The following is an 18,779-nucleotide window of genomic DNA, read 5'->3' as shown; positions in this document are numbered from 1 at the left end:
CTGATACAGGACAACCTGGTATATCAGGGCCACCTACTCTGCCAAAACCTCAGAGCCTTCAACCTGACAGCCTGGAGGCTAACAGGCCCATACTAAAAAGAAAAGGTCTCTCTCAGAGGGTGTTAGAAACATTATCTCATTCAAAGAGTGAGGCAACTAATCACTCCTATAATAGGATTGCCAAAGTTTTCCAGAACTGGGCTGCCTCGAGTATGGTGGATCCAATGCAGCCTACTACAGCACACATTCTAGACTTCTTGCTGGATGGTTTTGACAAAGGGCTCAAACCAAGCTCTTTAGGAGTCCAGATCGCCCCATTATTTGTTTTTCTAAACAGAAGACTACTGCAGGAAAAAGAGTTGAAGGACTTGACCAAGGCAATAGCTCGACTAAAGCCTACCGTTACCAAACCTGTGGCCCCCTGGGACTTGACTCTGGTTTTAAAGCAACTCTGTGAGCAGTCTTTTTGAACCTCTAGAATCAGTAGACATTAAATTTCTCACATTCAAGATGGTGTTCCTTCTGGCGGTTAGTACAGCTAAGAGGGTAGGGGAGCTGCAGGTGCTGGCAGCCAACGAGCCTTATATGCCCTTTTTGGAAGATAAGGTGATCTTAGATACCTACCAAGTTTCCGTCCAAAGGTCTCTTCATTTTCAAATATAAACCACTCTATCTTAGTACCAGTCTTTGCCCCAGGGGCATCGGAGGGAGAAGAAGATTTTTCCACTTTGGATGTGGTACGAGCCTTAAAAATCTATCTACAGAGGACATCCTCCTTCAGGAAGGAAGAAAATCTGCTGATACTTTTTCATGGAAAGAATAGGGGCAAAAAAGCCTCAAAACCATCCATCTCACGCTGGATATGTGACTGTATCAACCTATCCTATGAGAAGGCTGGCAAACAAGCACCAGACTTTACCAAGGCTCATTCAACCAGGGCTGTTTCCACCTCTTGGGCGGAAAGGAGCTCTATTCCGTTGGCCCAAATATGTAATTCGGCTACATGGTCCTCTCCACTCACCTTCGTCAAGCACTACAGAATTGATTCCTTTCTCTCCAGGCAAACTATGTTTGCCAGAACTTTCCTAAATTCTGTAACAGCATAGAGCCCTCCCTATAGGGGGTTATCCTTGCTAGATCCCCATCTGTTGTGCTGCCAATATGGACGATAGGGAAGTTAACATTTAGTATGTTAATGTGTTTTCCCTGAGTCCTATCGGCAGCGCAAGAGTCCCACCCTATGCAGATACTTTACAATTTACTCAGTGGGAGTGTGTTGGTGGGGGATAGTTATACCGGAGGGGGTGGAGTCTTGTGTTTTTGCGACTCATTAAAATATTCCCTTGTCCATATGGTACACAGTGGCGGAGACACCCCATCTGTTGTGCTGCCATATGGGCTCAGGGAAAACACATTAAAGGTGCCTTCACACCTACCGGATTCGCAGCGAGATCCATTGCAGATCCAGTAGCATTCACCCCAATGACAGCACATAATGGCAGCGGGATTGACATCCTGCTGTGAGTATGTGCTTTAACCCCCTGCTGCCCGCATCCCCGCCTCCCGCAGCTCCGCCGCCATCTCCCATCACCGCCCCCAAAAGCCCCGCATCCCCCATCAGCCCCACAGCCTGCTGGCCGCCATTACCTGCTCCTCGGCGCGGCTGCAGTGAGGCTCCCGGCTTCGGTCCCACTCAGCTGATCAGCGCACGGCAGCACTGATCGGCTGGGCGGGACCGGAGCCTCACTGCAACCGCGCTGAGGAGCAGGTAATGTATGCTCTCTGCGGCAGCAGACGGGCTGCGGGGATGCGGGGGGCGGCGATGGGAAATGCTGGCGGGGGGGCTGATGGGGATGGCGATGGGAGATGCAGGGGCAGCGGTAGGGCTGCAGGAGGCAGGGATGCGGCGGCGGGGCTGCAGGCACACACAGCAGGATGTCAATCCCGCTGCGAGTATGTGCTATCATTGGGGTGAATGGTACCGGATCCACAGCGGTTCTCAGTGCGAATCTGCAGCGTGAGATTCACTGCGGATCCGGCAGGTGTAAAACTACCCTAACATACAAAATGTTAACTTCTCATTGGTGTACAGTTCCATGTGACATTCAAATAAGCAATAACCCCTTAAACACTACAGCTGTGCAATAACTGAGCATAAACACTCAGCAATGACATCTTGTGGCGAAACTCTGGTACTACTACATCACCACTTACACTCAAAAAATACAAGCTTATACGAAGGGTGCAACCAATAGCATCACCCATGGTGGGACACCACACTGCCACCACCTGCGCACTGCTAACATAAGAGACACAGTCATTGTCCATGGCAGCCAATCAGAGCTCAGCTTTCATTTTACCTCAGAAGTTTCAAACAATGAAAGCTGAACTCTGGTTACTATGGGCAACAGTCATTTGTACAACATGGAATTCCCCTTTAAATAACATGGATAACAACACGGATCAAGCTGCCTTCTCCACGGCAATTAAACCGCTCTCCTGGTTGACCGTGGTTGACATATGGGAAATCTTACACCAGTAATGACATATGATAGGATAGTTTCCCTTCAAATAGACATACAGTAGGTATCACATAGAAAATACAGGAAAACAAAATTAGATTATATTTCTGAGGTAAAATGTCTGACAACCAAATAGTCACCTGGTGGGACACTGCGTATGTACATAGGGCAGATCCGGCCATAGCAGCCAGCATACGTGTGATCTTGGGACCTAAGCAGAGTTGGGCTGGGACTGCAGTCGGGTGTTATGGTCCTTTTACACGGAACGATTTATCGTACGTTTTTGCACAATAACGATTGAATCCAAACGATAATTGTACGTGTAAACGCAGAGAACGATCAAGCGAAGAGCGAGAAATTGTTCATTTTGATCTTTCAACATTATCGTTGGTCGTTCGCAAAAATATCGCAGATCTTTCAGTGTAAACAGTCTTTCAACTATTTCACCTATGTGTGAGATAGGCTTAAACGATCGCATAACGATTTTTCCGTACGATGTATCGTTCCGTCTAAACGCTGATCGTTATAAAAAAAAACATTATTCATTCAAAACCGTTAATCGTGCGATCGGGTGAATTATCGTTCTGTGTCAAAGGACCATTAGACCTCCTGGAAATAATATGTGCACCTTGGTGGAAGAATAAGCCGCCCTTTTATATGATGGATGGAACAGGAGCGGCCATTGGGTGTATATCAATATAAATATAAGGGTAAAGGTGCATTTACATGTAACGATTATCGTGCAAATTTGCGCAATAACAATCGAATTCGAACGATAATCGTACGTGTAAACGCAGCGAACGATCAAACGACAAACGATAAATCACTCGTTTTGATCTTTCAACATGTTATCAAATCGTCGTTCGTAAAAAATTTGCAAATCGTTCCGTGTGAACAGTCGTTCGCCGATTTAACCAATGTGTGAGATAGGCTTAAGCGTTCGCAAAACGATCGCAAAACGAATTTTCCGTACGATATATCGTACCGTATAAGCTGCACATCCTCCACCTAACCTGAGGACAAGAGAGGCGCTGTTTATGAAAGCGGACATTTTTCTCAAAGCCTGGATATCCTCTTTAATGGATAACCCCTTTTAGCCTGGGTTCACACTGTGTTTTTGCAGTCCGTTTAATGTATATATTTTATGGGAAAAACGGATGCATCCGTTAGGATCCGTCTTTCCATTGACTTTCATTATAACAGTTTAGAAACGGATGCATTTCTTTTAACGGACAAAAAAGTAGTGTTGACTACGTTTTTCTGTCCTTTAAAAGTAACTAATTAAAAACGGATATAATGAACGGATTGCAAAAACACTGTGTGAACCCAGCCTAAGTAAAACGGACTGCAAAAATGTAGTGTGGACCTAGGGTGATGCAGCATCATGAGAACAGCTAGATACAGGTGTGTGTAATCTGCTGCACCTGCAGAGGGCGGTATATATACTGGGAGGGTGGGGAGAGGTGCAGGATCCTCTGCTGTAAGATGAAGGCTCAGCTGCTCCTGGTAGCTGCCATAGTGGTGGCTGTGAGGGGTGAGTGTCTCTAGAATATAATTATTTTTTATACTGCTCTGAAGGGTAAGTGTCACTAATTATTTTATAGACTGCTGTCATAGCTGTGAAGGGTGAGTGTCTCTATAATATAATTCTATGTACTGCTACTATAACAATGAGCTAACACATCTCAAAGCTTCTCTGGTGAGATGTATTGAGATGGAGCTTCATGACCCCCTTATCCTGGACATAGGTGGAGACCCCATCACCTGCCCCCTCACCTGTTAGGTGTCATGTCCTCTCTAGGGTTTGGTTTACACTATTTATTTATTTTATTTATTTGTATTCTTGACTAATAAAGCAGCATAGAGACCACTATAATCCTTGGTGTTCTGCCTGTCCCATTGATTCTATGGGATTTCTTAAGCACAATCCACCATCCACCCAAAGACCTGACTGTCCAGCATGTTGGTGGATTCAGCATTGGCTCTGGCTGGAGTGGACTTGTTAGAACTCCAGCGCTGTTATTGAAGATAGAAATGAGTGACCCTGCCATAGGCTGTATCCATGTTTTCCAGGATTCCCTAGGGCTGCGTCCAACTTCTCTGGGCAGTGGGAGCCAACTGCTAAGCGTTCTGGTCAAGAGTAATCTGTATGTTTGGCAGCTTCACTCATCACTTGATCTTGTTTGTTCCTTCACTGATGCAATCTCTCCATTTTAGCCCATGTGTCCTCAGCTGGAGAAGAGGTCTGCTACGATCATCTGGGATGTTTCACCAGAGGCCCTCCATACTCCGGCACCCCGCAGAGGCCAGTTGGTCGGTATCCGTGGTCACCAGAAAAAATCAAGACCCGCTTCCTGCTGTTCACCAGGAAAAACCCTGACTACTTCCATGTAAGTTCATGTTTATTGGGAGCAATGATGAGGATCGGGGAACTAGGAACCTTCCTGGGCCTAACCTGTGGTGGGATTCTCTCCAGTTCCAGTTGTAACGGGGGATGTCATTAAGGTTCCTGGAGCCACCATGCTCTATGGCTGTAGCCCATCCCAGATGCCATATTGTGGAGCCCCTTCCTGCAGGAGCATTGGCAGAACTTCTCCATAGTATTAGTGCTGTATGGGGCTCCTTGTCTGGTGCCATAGACTATTTACATGCTGTGTTCTACCTTGATCACTCCTTGTCTGTATAAAACGCCTTATGCTACTTTATTCTTCTAGGAGATCAGTGCTTTAAATGTGTCTACAATCTCATCTACCAAGTTTTGTCCCAAAAAGAAATCCCACTTTATTATCCATGGGTTCCTGGAGTCTGGGGAGGATAAGTGGCTGGTGGACATGTGCCAGGTGAGTGTGCGGTGCTATAGGTTCAGCCATAATCTGTGATCTCTTGGGTAATTCTTACTATTGACCTCTGTTCCAGACCTTGCTTGAGGTGTCGGACGTGAACTGTTTCAGTGTGGACTGGCAAGGAGGGTCGAAGGCTCGGTACACACAAGCTGTCAACAACGTCCGAGTTGTGGGGGCAGAAATTGCTTATTTTATCACGTATTTATTGGTGAGTGAGATGGGTAGAACATTCCTTCTAATGGTCCTCAATGTTTGTGTGGTATATTGCATACCTCCAAACTGTCGCTGGGAGGAAAGAGGGACACTCACGGCAATGTACCACACCCACATATCCACATCTATAACCATGATATAAGGAACTAATATCCTCACCACATAGTGACGAAGCGCCATTTGTAGCAAGCTTCCCCCCTATGTAGCTATTGTCCCCTATGTCAGCGTTTCCCAACCGGGGTGCCGTGGCACACTGGGGTGCCGGGAGAACCTGCCAGGGGTGCCGCGGGATCCCGGTGGGAAATGTGCGCTGTCTCTTTAAGCATCCCGAGAAGCTGCGGCCGCGCAGCTTCTCGGGATGCACGGATCACTTTCATGTTCCGCCCGCACTGTGAGCGGGCGGTGAGTCACTGTATGACGGTTTTCTTATTTTGTAGAACATTTAGTAGGGGCGCCCCGAGGAAATTTTTCTTTTTCCAAGGTGTGCCCAGAGGTGGAAAAGGTTGGGAAGCACTGCCCTATGTAATAAAAAAAATAATCCAGAAGTACCAGAACTATGGGGGAGAGCGGCCTCTTGTGGCCGGAGGCAGAATAATTCCTTCAGCCACAACTGTATTAACTGAGCAGGAAGTCAATATCTCCTGCTCGGTCAGTGTCACTGAGTGCCCATCAGGAGCGCTCAGTGAAAGGACGCCTGAAAGCCACTGGCTGCAGCATATACCAGTGCGGGGGACAGGGAGAACTGTGGGCAGGCTGGGGTTGCAGTGGGACATCACCCCAAAATCCAGGACTGTTACGAGGTATGATATAATGGAATGATCAGAACTAAGGTTGCTTCAGTGGTGTGACTAAGAAGGTGCCTGGTTGTGCTGGGAGAGCTGGAGACGGCTGCTTCATACTAAGCACGTTAGAAGAAAACTACTCTTTAGGCATCTTACAAGTCAACAAGGTTATACCACCCATTAGGCGAGTTGGGCTTCTAGAAATCTTCTTACTCTATGTTCCCACTGCATGGAATTATGGGCTTCATTCTTTACAATTAAGGTTTCTAACTCGTGAAATTTTTCTTCTGTAAATTTGTATTGTAAAACTTATTGCAGTCTTCTCGGTTCACTTGTGCCTATTATCCCCACAGGATCACTTTAAGTACCCCCTAGGTAACATTCACCTGATCGGACACAGTTTAGGGTCTCATGTTGCTGGAGAAGCTGGGAAAAGGCGTCCAGGAATTGCACGAATATCTGGTAAGTTCTGTTTTAAGCCGGGAGGACCTGAGTATTAGAGGGAACTATAGTAAAAAGGCGACTATTTAAGATATATGCCACCTTTGAACTTTTGTGAAATGTCTACACTACTTTGGCTGTAAATATGGCTATTCTTGTAGGTTTGGACCCAGCAGGACCTTTCTTTGAAGATACTCCACCTGAGGTGAGGTTGGACCCCTCCGATGCAGTGCTTGTGGACGTCATTCACACTGATGGATCTCCATTTAGACTTGATGTTGGTGCGTATTTTCAGGAAGCTGGCATGTGGTCCCCAATAGGCTGAAGCCTTGTGAATGGTAGTTGTGGCACATGGTGTCCTGTCCCAGCAGCACTGTTGCCAGCCTGAGGCTTATTATAGTCATGTGCCCCCTCTCAGGGTTTGCCGGGTTTGGAACGAGGCAGCTGGTCGGTCATCTGGACTTCTTTCCTAATGGAGGGAAACGCATGCCTGGGTGTCCTAGCTTTTATCGTAAGCTTGGGAATCTGGATGAAGTCATAGAAGGTAATGTGACCTCAAGTTGCAGGGTTCATCAAGTCTTGAGGTTTCTAACTTTTGTGATATAAACTCAGGAGTTCAAGAGAAAATCTTCTGCAGTCACCGGAGGAGTGTCACGTTATTCTTACAAAGTATCCTCCATCCAGATGGGTTTATCAGTTACCCAGGATCCTCATACAGCGCCTTCCAAAAGGTAAATGTCAAGGCTGAGAAACAGAGGTTTCTAGGGAAGAGAATAACAGTCTAATGGAGAACTGTAACTAAACGTTGTCTTCTCCTTCAGGGGGCTGGATTCCCCTGTTGCAATGGAAGCTGTGCAACAATGGGATACTATGCCGACACTTACATCCAAGAATCTGAAAGTCAAGTGTTCTTCTTGAATACTGGTGACCCTGAGAACCTGTTACGTAAGTGGAGGAGTAAAACATTGGGAGTGTGTGGTGCAAACTGAGTCTGGATACTAAAGAATTGTCAATGTCTAATCCCTCTTCCAATTGGTGTTGCCAATGACCCAAAACTTCCTCTAAGATTGGGAAGCCTAGCTATTCTTATTTGGCTAAACTTTAATGGCTTGTTATGAGCACAACTTGAGCATGTCCTAGTCCAATCATTCAGCATTTCAATACCGATGGTTGAGGTTGGATGCAGCTGTAGGGAGTCCCAGAAAACATGGATGCAACCATAGGCTGTAGCAATGTTCTCCAGGACTCTAGTAAGATGAGTGACCATCACCATTTGTATCTGTCTGCCTGCTCCATTGGAGACAGCCAGAGTCCTGCCTGGAAAACGGATACAGCCTATGACCTAGGCTCTACTTCTTAGACTAGTATCCAGCTTCAGCCACCGGTAATCAAACGTCAGTCAGACTATCACACTTGAGTTGTGCTTCTCTTCTTTGGCTTTCAGTTATTAGTAATACTGTAATTATGGTCCTAGAATGAGAAGGATTCATCACTAGGGTCTTGGTTCTGTAACAATTGTCCTGTGTCCACAGGCTGGAGGTACCGGGTGATGGTAAATCTCACTGGAACCACCTTCTTTATGGGATCGTTCAGTGTGTCTCTGTGCGGGAAGAAGGACTGTTCTCCTCAGTATGTCATAAACAGGTCAGTCACCCCCTCCACTATCTGCCCATAATCCATTCATGAGTCCTATAGTGTGACTCTCTGGTTCTGTTTCAGTGGATTTATTAACAGCGGGAAAACTTACTCCTCCTTCATTGATGTGGATATGGACATCTACCCGATTGTTAAAGTGGTGTTTATCTGGCATAATGAGGCCACCAAGATCCTCCATCCAACACTGGGTGTCACAGCCATGGCCGTTCAGTATGGACCCAGTGGTGGAAAGTAAGTATCTTTGTCTTTAAACATTTCTCTCTTCTGACCCTTACGTACCCCAATAGATTAAGGATTTTTACAAAGAAAACCAAAAGTTGGCATTGCCACAAACTATGTCCTGTGTATGGACTCCTGTTCTCCCTGGGTCTGCGGGTTGGGCATTTGATGGCCCTAAATCATGGAGATGAGTGCTCCTATTGTGGATTGCAGCTGAAACTTGGGTGTATTAAGCCAGGGCTTAGACTACTAGACTCTCTACAGAATAATTGGTTCATCTAGCCTACTATGTGTGGCGCCCCTTCCCCCAGTAAGATGAAGATATCAATCTCTTCTCTAACATTGACTTGATGGCTGTTATCCTTTTCTTTCAGATCCTACTTCTGTGGTAAGAGCGTGCTGGAAGAAGGAATCTCTCAACCCCTCGATCCTTGTTCCTTGTAATATGAACAGCAGAATAAAATCCTGATATACCGCAACCTTGTGTCTTCTAGTTTATCCTACAAATGCCGAGCTCTTACGACTTGACACTTAACCAGGTTGAGTCCATACAGGGATATTTGTTTAGGCCTCCGTTATAAAAGGCCTCTGACCTTGGTAAGATCACTTGACTATGAATGGCCTGTTTCCAAACTTAAACCACAAAGTAGTATAGCTGGACTTGATGGTGTCGTGTCTAGATGTCCATGTCTAGTCACCACTCTGCCTGTCACTTATACCTGCCAAGCGTGCGAACATGCAGAGAGCAGTGGCTAGACACTGGCCGGGAGCTGTCCAGATGCCTACATAACGGGGGATTAAACTTAATTTTCTTCGGTATAAAGTTGCCACCGCTACGTGCCGCAGGCTGCACAGGGGCTTTATACAACGCTCCTTTGGGGCCGACTGGTCCACTTTAAAGACTAGTAGATCCCGAGTCTGTCCTGCTGCTCCACCTCGACGTCTCCTAGTACTTATCAGCTGCTGGATGTCCTGCAGGAAGTGGTGTATTCTCTTCTAGTCTGACACAGTGCTCCCTGCTGCCACCTCTGTCCATGTCAGGAACTGTCCAGAGCAGGAAAGATTCCCTAGGGGATTTGCTCTGGACAGTTCCTGACATGGACAGAGGTGGCAGCAGAGAGCACTGTGTCAGACTGGAGAGAATACACCACTTCCTGCAGGACATACAGCAGCTGATAGCACATTAAAGCCTTTTAGTACTTACTGGCAGCAGCTCCCTGTGTCCCTCACAGCGCTGATATTGGGCACCCCTCCTCCAGGCTGTGCCATCCTGCTTTATATGGTTACTTTGCCTGAGATGGAGGAGCATGTATATAACTATGGAGGACACAAAGGGACTAGCAGTGCAGCCTGGAGGTGGGGTGCCTGATATCAGCGCTGTGAGGTATACAGGGAGCTGCTGCCAGTAAGGGCAGTATGTAGTTACTAATTCTATACACTGAACTATCTATAGAGGGACACTAAAAAGTCTATAGGGGACACTTATGTAGATCAGCATACTCCCCCACCCCAAATTGTCCCACAGGATTCTCTAAGGGGGTTTTTACACAGATTTATTTGACAGATTTTTGAAGCCAAAGCCAGGAACAGACTATAAACAGGGAGCAGGTTATAAAGGAAAGACTGAGATTTCTCCTCTTTTCTAATCCATTCCTGGCTTTGGCTTCAGAAATCCGTAAAGGCACCTTAAGCGGTGCATGCCTCTTGGTGAATCCAGCCTGACCTGCTCCTGAGCAGGTGTAGATTTCTGCCATGATTGTGTGGTGTGCCACCTGTCACTAAAAGCCACTTACTCAAAGCTAAGTAATGGTAAAGGTAGTTTATTTTACCACTAGATGTCAGTGTTTGTTATGTATGCTCTTATGGATTGGACAGCTGAAGCTAACAAAGGGTTACTGTTTCTTGGGTATTTTTATTGTCCAATAGAGACCCTCTTCTTTTCTAGCCTATCACTCTCATTCTCTTTGCACACATTCCTTTCCACCATTCACAGGGTCTTTTACATATTCCTGTAGGAAGTGGTCACTTGATGGGAGGAAGTGTAGCTTCAGTCTGATTCTCATGAGAGGAGGATACAGAGAAGACGTCTCTGCTGTAGCCAAGCCAGGGAAACATTGGACACTTAGTTTCACCCAGGTAACCACAGCTGGGGCTTGTAATACCCTATTAGGATAGGAAACTTAATACTGTAGGGCAGAAAGTGGTCAGACATCAGTCTAAACACAGGTACAAGTTAACTTCTTACACAAGCATTTCTTTCACATTCCACCAGAGCACAGTACTACTTTGGGTTAGGACTCCCTTGAAAAACTCCTACTCTAAAGCACGTCTATCTCTACTATAATCAGCACTTTCAAGTATCTCTGCAGCACAGATCTAGTTAAGCACTATTACCTGTACAAAGATTTATCTACTGCAAAAGTGTTCTGTATCATTCAAAGACTGCACCGTAAAGCTGTTTTATTTATATCACTTGGACTCAGTCATCCTTTCCTCTGCACCAGCACCTATGTACACACTAGCCGCACACCTTGGGTAATTTTTAACCTTTCTGTGGGTGGCAGTACCGATACTCTGGGTGGGTCATTTGCCACTCAGGACTACTGTGACAAGAGCCCAAGGGACACACTACAGCCATCAATGGCTGGGCTGTACAACACAACCGACCGACCACCACAAAAGTGGCGTCACCAGTAACAACTTAGCACTTTACCGGTGGAGTACACCACAATTGGTGTAAATCTGGTGCAGGCGGAGGCTACAAGTCCTCCCCACTCATCCATCAGGTGTACAAGGGATATGGCAGCTTTCATAAATGTCCCCTTGTATGCATATAGAAATTAGTCGCATAACTACCATGGAGGCAGACCATGCAGCTGCTACAGGGCCCGTCCCGGCAAAACGCGGTCTGCCTCAATGGTGGTAGCTACAGCACTCATGTGCCAGGGATCTAGGAGAATGAAGGAACACATGGGGACGAGCTGGGTTAGTATGGGGGGGGGGGGGGGGGGGGCACATACAGGGTTTATGGGGGCTCCATGAAACTTAGCTATGCCCCTAAAGGCTATCCTGAAATCACATGTAATGAAGACGAACGGAGGGCATAAGGAAATTTACACTAAAAATGATAAAGCATCAGAAAAAAAAAAATCACACCAGTTTTGGGAAAAGCTATACAAAGTGTGTGTGTAAGAAACTGGTAATAACTGGATTTCACTGCTACACCAGAATACATCTTGAGCCACATTCACACTGATTTTAAGCCCTGGGATGCTGACAACAGCGGACGCCATTTATTTCAATAGTCATTCTGTTTATATGCTAATATACCAGGACCACCCTATAGAGTCCACACGATTGGATGCAGCCCAATGCAATGACGTCTGCTGCCTATAGCATCCCTCTTCTGGTGAATACCAGTATCTGGCCAATGGGAACAATCCAAATCAATGGTCAGTCCAGCTCAGAGCTGGATAGTCACAGCTGTGTGTAATCTGCTCCACCTGCAGAGGGCGTTATATATACTGGGTGTGGGGAGAGGTGCCAGGTCATCTGCTGGACAATGAAGGGGCTTCTGCTCCTACTGGCTGCTGCCATATCTGAGGCTCTGGCGGGTGAGTGTACCAGTATCACTTATATACAGTATCATGTATGCTATGCTGTTGCTATAATATTGACTTGACAGATCTAGGGGTTTCTCTGTAGAGATCATTATTGAGCAGGAGCTCCATGACTCTTCATCCACGACACTGTGGTACTGTGATATCGCTAAAGGAGGAGCGGGACTCTGGGCACAGTTTGAGCATATTCAGAGGTAGTGGTCGTGTTGGGTCATGAACTCTAGAAGTGAAGTTCTGTCCTCTCAAGACTGAGGTTATGTTCACACTACGGAATATGCTCAGAATTTTCAAGCAGAGGCCGCATGACCTTGAAATTTCTGAGCGTATTCCCTAGTGTGAAAATACCCTATCAGGAATCCATCGGTTTGGTGGATGCGGAGTTGGATATGTTGGAACCAGATTTGTTCCTTTTATCTTCTCTCTTCCCTATGTATCTCCAGCTGGACAGGTCTGCTATGACCGGCTGGGATGTTTCCCCGATGCTCGTCCGTACGCTTACACCTTTGAGAGGTCGATCAGCCACATCCCATGGGAACCAGAAACCATCAACACCCGGTTCCTGCTGTTCACCAGAGAAAACCCTGTCCAGTTCCATGTAAGCTTATGTTTGTTGGGGGACAATAAAGATCTGGGAGTAATGAGGACCATCCTGGGTGGGAGGAGCCAAACCTGGCAGGATTCTCTCCAGTTCAAGCTGTGATGGTGATATCCTAATACTCACTGAGGCCGCCATTCTTATAATATGTGGTTTCTATAAACCAATAGTGTCACCTACCCCATCTATATTCCACAGGTAGAGGTGCAGTGGTAAAATGCACCCCTGTCTCCCGTAAGGAGGATTCCCATGTATAAGTTTAATGCATTTGCCATATATCTCATGTTGGGTTCTTGGGACCACTATTGAGAATGGGTTTATCTGAAATATCAGAACCCAATATACTAAACAGGAGATGGCTAAGCCCCCACCTCTGTATTAGGAATGAGGGGGCTAGGTCCTCAATATTTAAAGGTGTCTCAGTGGTTGATTACCCAACAACCAGGCTTGTATTATTCCATCTGGGAGATCACTGTGGCCAGGGCTTTAGCAACTGAGTAGGATACCTGGTTTGCACTTTGTAGTGTGTTGTATAAGATACCATATTGTGTAGCAATTTTCACCAAGAGCCATTAGGAGAACTTCCATAGTCATCGGTGTATGGTGTTCATATGGTAGTACATGGAGTTCCTTGCATTCAGCGCTCAGTAGTCTGGTAGCATAGGGCTTAGCATGCTGGCATATAGGTTCCATGCTCTGGTCACAGCCCTGCTGTATATAAGGCTTTGTGATATATAAATGTTTGTTCCATTAGGAGATCAGAGCTCTGAATGTCTCTACAGTCTCAGCTAGCAAGTTTAGTCCCAGTAGAAAATCTAACTTTATTATCCATGGGTTCCTGGCAGGAGGAGAGGACGAGTGGCTTGTGGACATGTGCCGGGTGAGTGTGCGGTCATAGGTACCTGCAGAAAGCTACGATATCCCTTATCCCATTGGGGGTGGTCAGGAAAATCCTGTGTTCTAGCCTCACCATTGACCTCTGTTCCAGGTCCTGCTGGAGGTGTCGGATGTGAACTGTTTCAGCGTGGACTGGCATGGAGGGTCGGCCGCTCTGTACACACAAGCTGCCAACAATGTCCGTGTTGTGGGTGCAGAATTGGCTTATTTTATTGACTATTTATTGGTGAGTTTTTGTAGGCCATATAATAGAAAAAGTTTCTAATGAGATACGATATGTGAAACCTCTTCTATTCCATTGACCCAATTGTCTACTCAAAGTTTTCGTGATGACCAAAACCGAAGTAATTTTCATGGCTTTAGAGACAATAATGTAACTACAATAAGCTTGATCTGCTGGGAGAGGGGGGAGAGGCCACACACATTGACATACTGGTATAATATATGATGGCCTCCTACAATAAATCCCCTGAAGCCCAATTCCTGCATTTATATTTGATTTAGTTTTGTCATACAGGAGAAAGAAGACTGAAGACCTTACAATAAGGTTTGTGTTTCAGTTATTTAAAAACCTATAGGACACCAGATAGATGAAGGAGGTAACAACCTTTAAAGATGATTAATGTAGTGGTTTCCAGCCCACCTAGACCATGGTCAATAGGCTTTAGGTGTCACAAGATACAAGAATACGGTGCAATGTGAATAAGCCACCCATTGGCAGGGTCTCTCTGCCCAAAAAGAACCAAAAACATCAAATACATTCTGTACGTGTTCACTTTCTTACAAGCCCATTGCTGATCTCTGCAGGATCACTTTAGGTACCCCCTGAGTAACATTCACCTTATCGGACACAGTTTGGGAGCTCATGTTGCTGGAGAAGCTGGGAAGAGACGACCAGGAATTGCGCGGATATCTGGTACGTTCCATTGGCTCAAATATCTTCAGACTCTTTAGATGCTCAATGTTGGGTCTGAATGGCCGTAATGCATGGGAAAACTCTTCTTGATAGACCTTATTATGGATTTTTATGGCTTGTTCAATTTTTTTTTTGTCAGAACTATTTATGAGAATTAAAGGGAACTATGGTGGAAAGATGACAATGAGTCCTTAAGACATCATTCTTACACTCATTGTCGTCTGTGGTATATGGCTATTCTTCTTGTAGGTCTGGACCCAGCAGGACCGTACTTTGAAAATACTCCTCCTGAGGTGAGGTTGGACCCCTCTGATGCAGCACTTGTAGATGTCATTCATACTGATGGACCTGCCACTAGTATCGATCAAGGTGAATATTTTCAGTATTCTGGGATGGCCTTTTCTTAATGAATGGAGTTCTTTGGACTATGGAATATTTTAGGCATGTGAATTTGTTGTACTGTGCAGTGATCTATCCTCACTCCTGTATTACTCTGTAAGCCAACTTTCCATTTGGGTGCTTGGGAAATCTTTCTGCAAACCTGTGGGAGCTGACATGGTAGACTTCACCTTGAACTTGTCCTGGTTGATATGTTTTTAGGTTGTTTTTCCTTAGGTGAGGTACGGAGTGTCTTGTCCATGCACTTATGACAACTATACTACCTAGTCACATGTCCTTTTAACAATAGTATCTCTCAGGTATTAGTGGGTTTGGAATGAGCCAGTTGGCCGGTCATCTGGACTTCTTTCCCAATGGAGGGACGAGTATGCCTGGGTGTCCTAACTTTTTTCGCAAGCTTGGAGAACTGGACAGTGTTATAGAAGGTAACGTCCGATCACATCCAGGCAGTGCGTTTATGACATTTCTTGGATTTCTAACCATCTGTCCTAAATTCCAGGAGTCGGTGAAAAGATTTTTTGTAGTCATCGGAGGAGCGTCACATTGTTCTTACATAGTATCCTGCATCCCGAGGGGTTTGTCAGTTACCCGGGAACCTCGTACAGCGCCTTCCAAGAGGTAAGTGTCCAGACTCTTGTACAAACCTAAATAAAAAAATCTTTCAAGTTGCCTTCTAGATACACAATGTTTTTACCAAGAGCTGTCTCTTCTTCAGGGGGCTGGATTCCCTTGTTCCAATGGAAGCTGCACAGCAATGGGATACTATGCTGATTCATACACCCAAGGCTCTGAAAGTCAAGCGTTTTTCTTGAATACTGGTGACCTTTATAACTTCCAACGTAGGTCAAAAATAGAACAACGTCTGTGGGGGGGGCGGAGTGCAATAAGCATCAGCTAATGTACAGGTGTCCTACTCAGGCCCTCCAGCTGTTATAAAACTACAGTTCCCATCATGCCTGGACAGCCAAAGTTTACACAGCTGGAGGGCTTGAGTTTGACACCCCTGAGCTAATGGAATGAGATATTCTGTTCTTTGCTCTCGAGAGTTGAGAAGGGGCTGTCTGATTGTTCTGTGATTGGCTTAGAACTCACTTTGGAGTCTGTATACTGAATCGCTCCTTAGAGGTGTAATCTCTCTGGAATTGTTCTCATGGTGATGATCCTTGATTCCAGACTGGGGAGACTGGCGATTGGAAGTTTTTGGACAAAACTCTTCCAACACGTCAAATGTGTTCGAAAACTTATTAAAAAAAAAAAAGATCAGATAATAGGACCTTGCTATCAAATGAGAAAATTAATGTTCAAAAACTTGTCCACAGGCTGGAGATACCAGGTGACGGCCAACCTCACTGGAACCATGTTTCTCGTAGGGTCGTTCAGTGTGTCCCTGTGCGGGAAGGAGGACTGTTCTCTACAGTACCTCATATACAGGTTGGTCTGCATTCCACTTTTTGGCCGTATCCCGATTATGAAGAGTTGTGTAATGTGTTTGTTCTTTGGTTTCGTTAGAGGATTTATTCACTTTGGGAAATCTTACTCCTCTTTCATTGATGTGGAGATGGATATTGATCCCGTCAGGAGGGTGGTCTTTATTTGGCACAGGGAGATCACTGATGTCCTCCAGCCGACTCTGGGGGCCACAGCCATGGCTGTTCAATATGGGCCCAGTGGGACAATGTAAGTATCATCCTGGTAATCAGAAACCAGTGTTACTCATGTTAGTCCCTATCTTGCTCTACACTGATACTTATAAGGTGTTGTAGGGGGTTTAAAGATTTTCACATCCATCAGTGGGTTGTGTTTGGTATTCCTTGAAAAGGTGCGGTGCAGTTTTTGCAGTGTTTCTCGAGTACCCCAACACTTCACTCTTGCCTTCTGGCTTTCTCTGAAGTTCCTTAACACTGGCACTAACTAATTTACATTCAGGTCCATGGGGCGGTGGCCAGGCAAAGCAGGATATCTCATTCTGGTGCATGTGAGTGTCCAGCAGAGAGCTAGATTCTAACCTATGATGGTTGGGTGACCTTTTTTGCCTTAGTGTGATGTGCGCAATATTTCACTTTTCTGCTAATCAGACACTTTTCCGCCTGGTATAAAAAAAAAAAAAGGGGGCGATGTTTATGCAAAAATGGGGTGTGGTCTGTTTTGCACCAAAAAAATTAACCTGAATCTGGCTGAAAATTCTGGTGGAAGTTAAGTTGTGTAACTTATGTTCGAATCTGTGCGAAAATGATCATTACACCCATTCTGATCATCGACCAAATTGATTGTGATCGGCGAACAAGAACAATTGGCATTATGTTTATATGAACATGTTCGCTCCTCACTAGAGATGACATGCATGTTGTAGCTCAGAAACGCCTCCATGACACTTTAGCTCTGAGTAAGATGATAGGATGACAGGTTCCTTTATGTCTCCTTTTGTCTTTTCTTCCAGGTTACACTGCTGCGGCAATGTGATGACTGAAGAAGAAATTCCCCAAACCCTCGAACCTTGTCCCATGTAACCAATGTGAAAGGCAGAATCAAATCTCAATAAACTGCAACCTTGTCTTGTCTGACTTTATCCTGGAAATGTAAATCTCTTGGATCCCGAGCCCTGGTCTTTCCCCAGGTCAGAGACCTTCTATAAGTGGCCTCACCCAATATCCTCATATAGACCAGAGATTTTCCCAATAGTTCCGGACTACCTGTACCCCTTCTATACAATCTATTTTTATTATGTGGGTTCCTGATTGATCATCATTTCACATATCACAGTTCACAAAAGAGAAAAGACATGGCACTCACCCCCTTTAAGGTCGTCTTCTTCTTTATTTTGTACAAAAAACAAACATGGCAGACAGACATGTGAGATGTGCGATGTGCATTGCTGATGGCGTCCTCTCACATGTCTGTCGTGTTTGTTTTTTGTACAAAATAAAGAAGAAGACCTTAAAGGGGGTGAGTGCCATGTCTTTTCTCTTTTGTGATATATATCTTCTATTGCACATAGAGCATCAGTTTATCCAGTTTATAGCTCTAGCACTCAGTTATTTTGTGTTACATTGGATCTGCAAGTAGTGCCGGACTCAGCTGTTTATCATTTTGTATACTCCTCATTTCACATAACCTCCTGCTGTTGCTGCTTCTACAAGCAAGTATTCCATTTCCCTACAGCACCTCCACAGGGGAAACTAGGTATTACAGTTCTCCTTGTAATGTAAGAGCGTCTGGGTCTGTTAATCACATGGTTCAAATAATTCGCAAAAAAAAATTAAAATGTCACTAATCCAAAAATATATTACAACTGAGAAAAAAACCTCAGAAAACTCAGATAATATCTCATATACTCTAAGGTAATGTCTCATCTCCCCAGGTATATGCTGCATCTTGCCGGTCCTCCTTTCTGGACTTCTGTCCAATCATGTGTATTTTATGGCTCTTTCTGCTGATTCTCAGATTTTCAGAATTTTTAAAAGTCAGAGTATAAAGCAGTGATGGGCAACCTTTAGAGCTTGGTGTGTCACCATTCGGCAAAAAAAAAAAAACGAGCATAACTCCAAAACACCCTAGTTTCGTGATATTTATAGTTTAAATAACAAATATGTAATTGTACTTAATAAACCAAAAAATAATTATTGTGTGAAGTAAACTACAACCACTCACACACCCACACCACCTGACCCCTATCCCT

The 18,779-nt window shown here is 45.2% G+C and overlaps 2 protein-coding genes across 2 annotated transcripts; both read left to right on the top strand.

The window, feature by feature from the left end:
- Positions 1-4,007: 4,007 nt before the first annotated feature.
- LOC138799951 (pancreatic lipase-related protein 2-like) lies at positions 4,008-9,211 on the top strand. The gene is made up of 13 exons (XM_069981756.1): positions 4,008-4,056; positions 4,755-4,912; positions 5,237-5,362; positions 5,439-5,573; positions 6,714-6,822; positions 6,963-7,082; positions 7,220-7,345; positions 7,414-7,532; positions 7,623-7,746; positions 8,334-8,445; positions 8,521-8,688; positions 9,051-9,064; positions 9,171-9,211. Exons 1-13 carry the CDS (start codon positions 4,008-4,010, stop codon positions 9,209-9,211), a joined length of 1,401 nt encoding a protein of 466 aa, XP_069837857.1.
- A 3,027-nt stretch (positions 9,212-12,238) lies between these two features.
- On the top strand, positions 12,239-17,563 carry LOC138799950 (pancreatic lipase-related protein 2-like). Its single transcript, XM_069981755.1, has 13 exons — positions 12,239-12,290; positions 12,737-12,891; positions 13,646-13,771; positions 13,880-14,014; positions 14,596-14,704; positions 14,954-15,061; positions 15,403-15,528; positions 15,603-15,721; positions 15,819-15,942; positions 16,423-16,534; positions 16,613-16,780; positions 17,434-17,486; positions 17,541-17,563. Exons 1-13 carry the CDS (start codon positions 12,239-12,241, stop codon positions 17,561-17,563), a joined length of 1,410 nt encoding a protein of 469 aa, XP_069837856.1.
- Positions 17,564-18,779: the final 1,216 nt, after the last annotated feature.

This window comes from Dendropsophus ebraccatus, chromosome 8 (genome assembly GCF_027789765.1).
Source record: "Dendropsophus ebraccatus isolate aDenEbr1 chromosome 8, aDenEbr1.pat, whole genome shotgun sequence".
Taxonomy (NCBI): Eukaryota; Metazoa; Chordata; class Amphibia; order Anura; family Hylidae; genus Dendropsophus; species Dendropsophus ebraccatus.
Note: the sequence above shows the minus strand (reverse complement) of the source record. Positions and strands in the feature narration are given on the sequence as shown.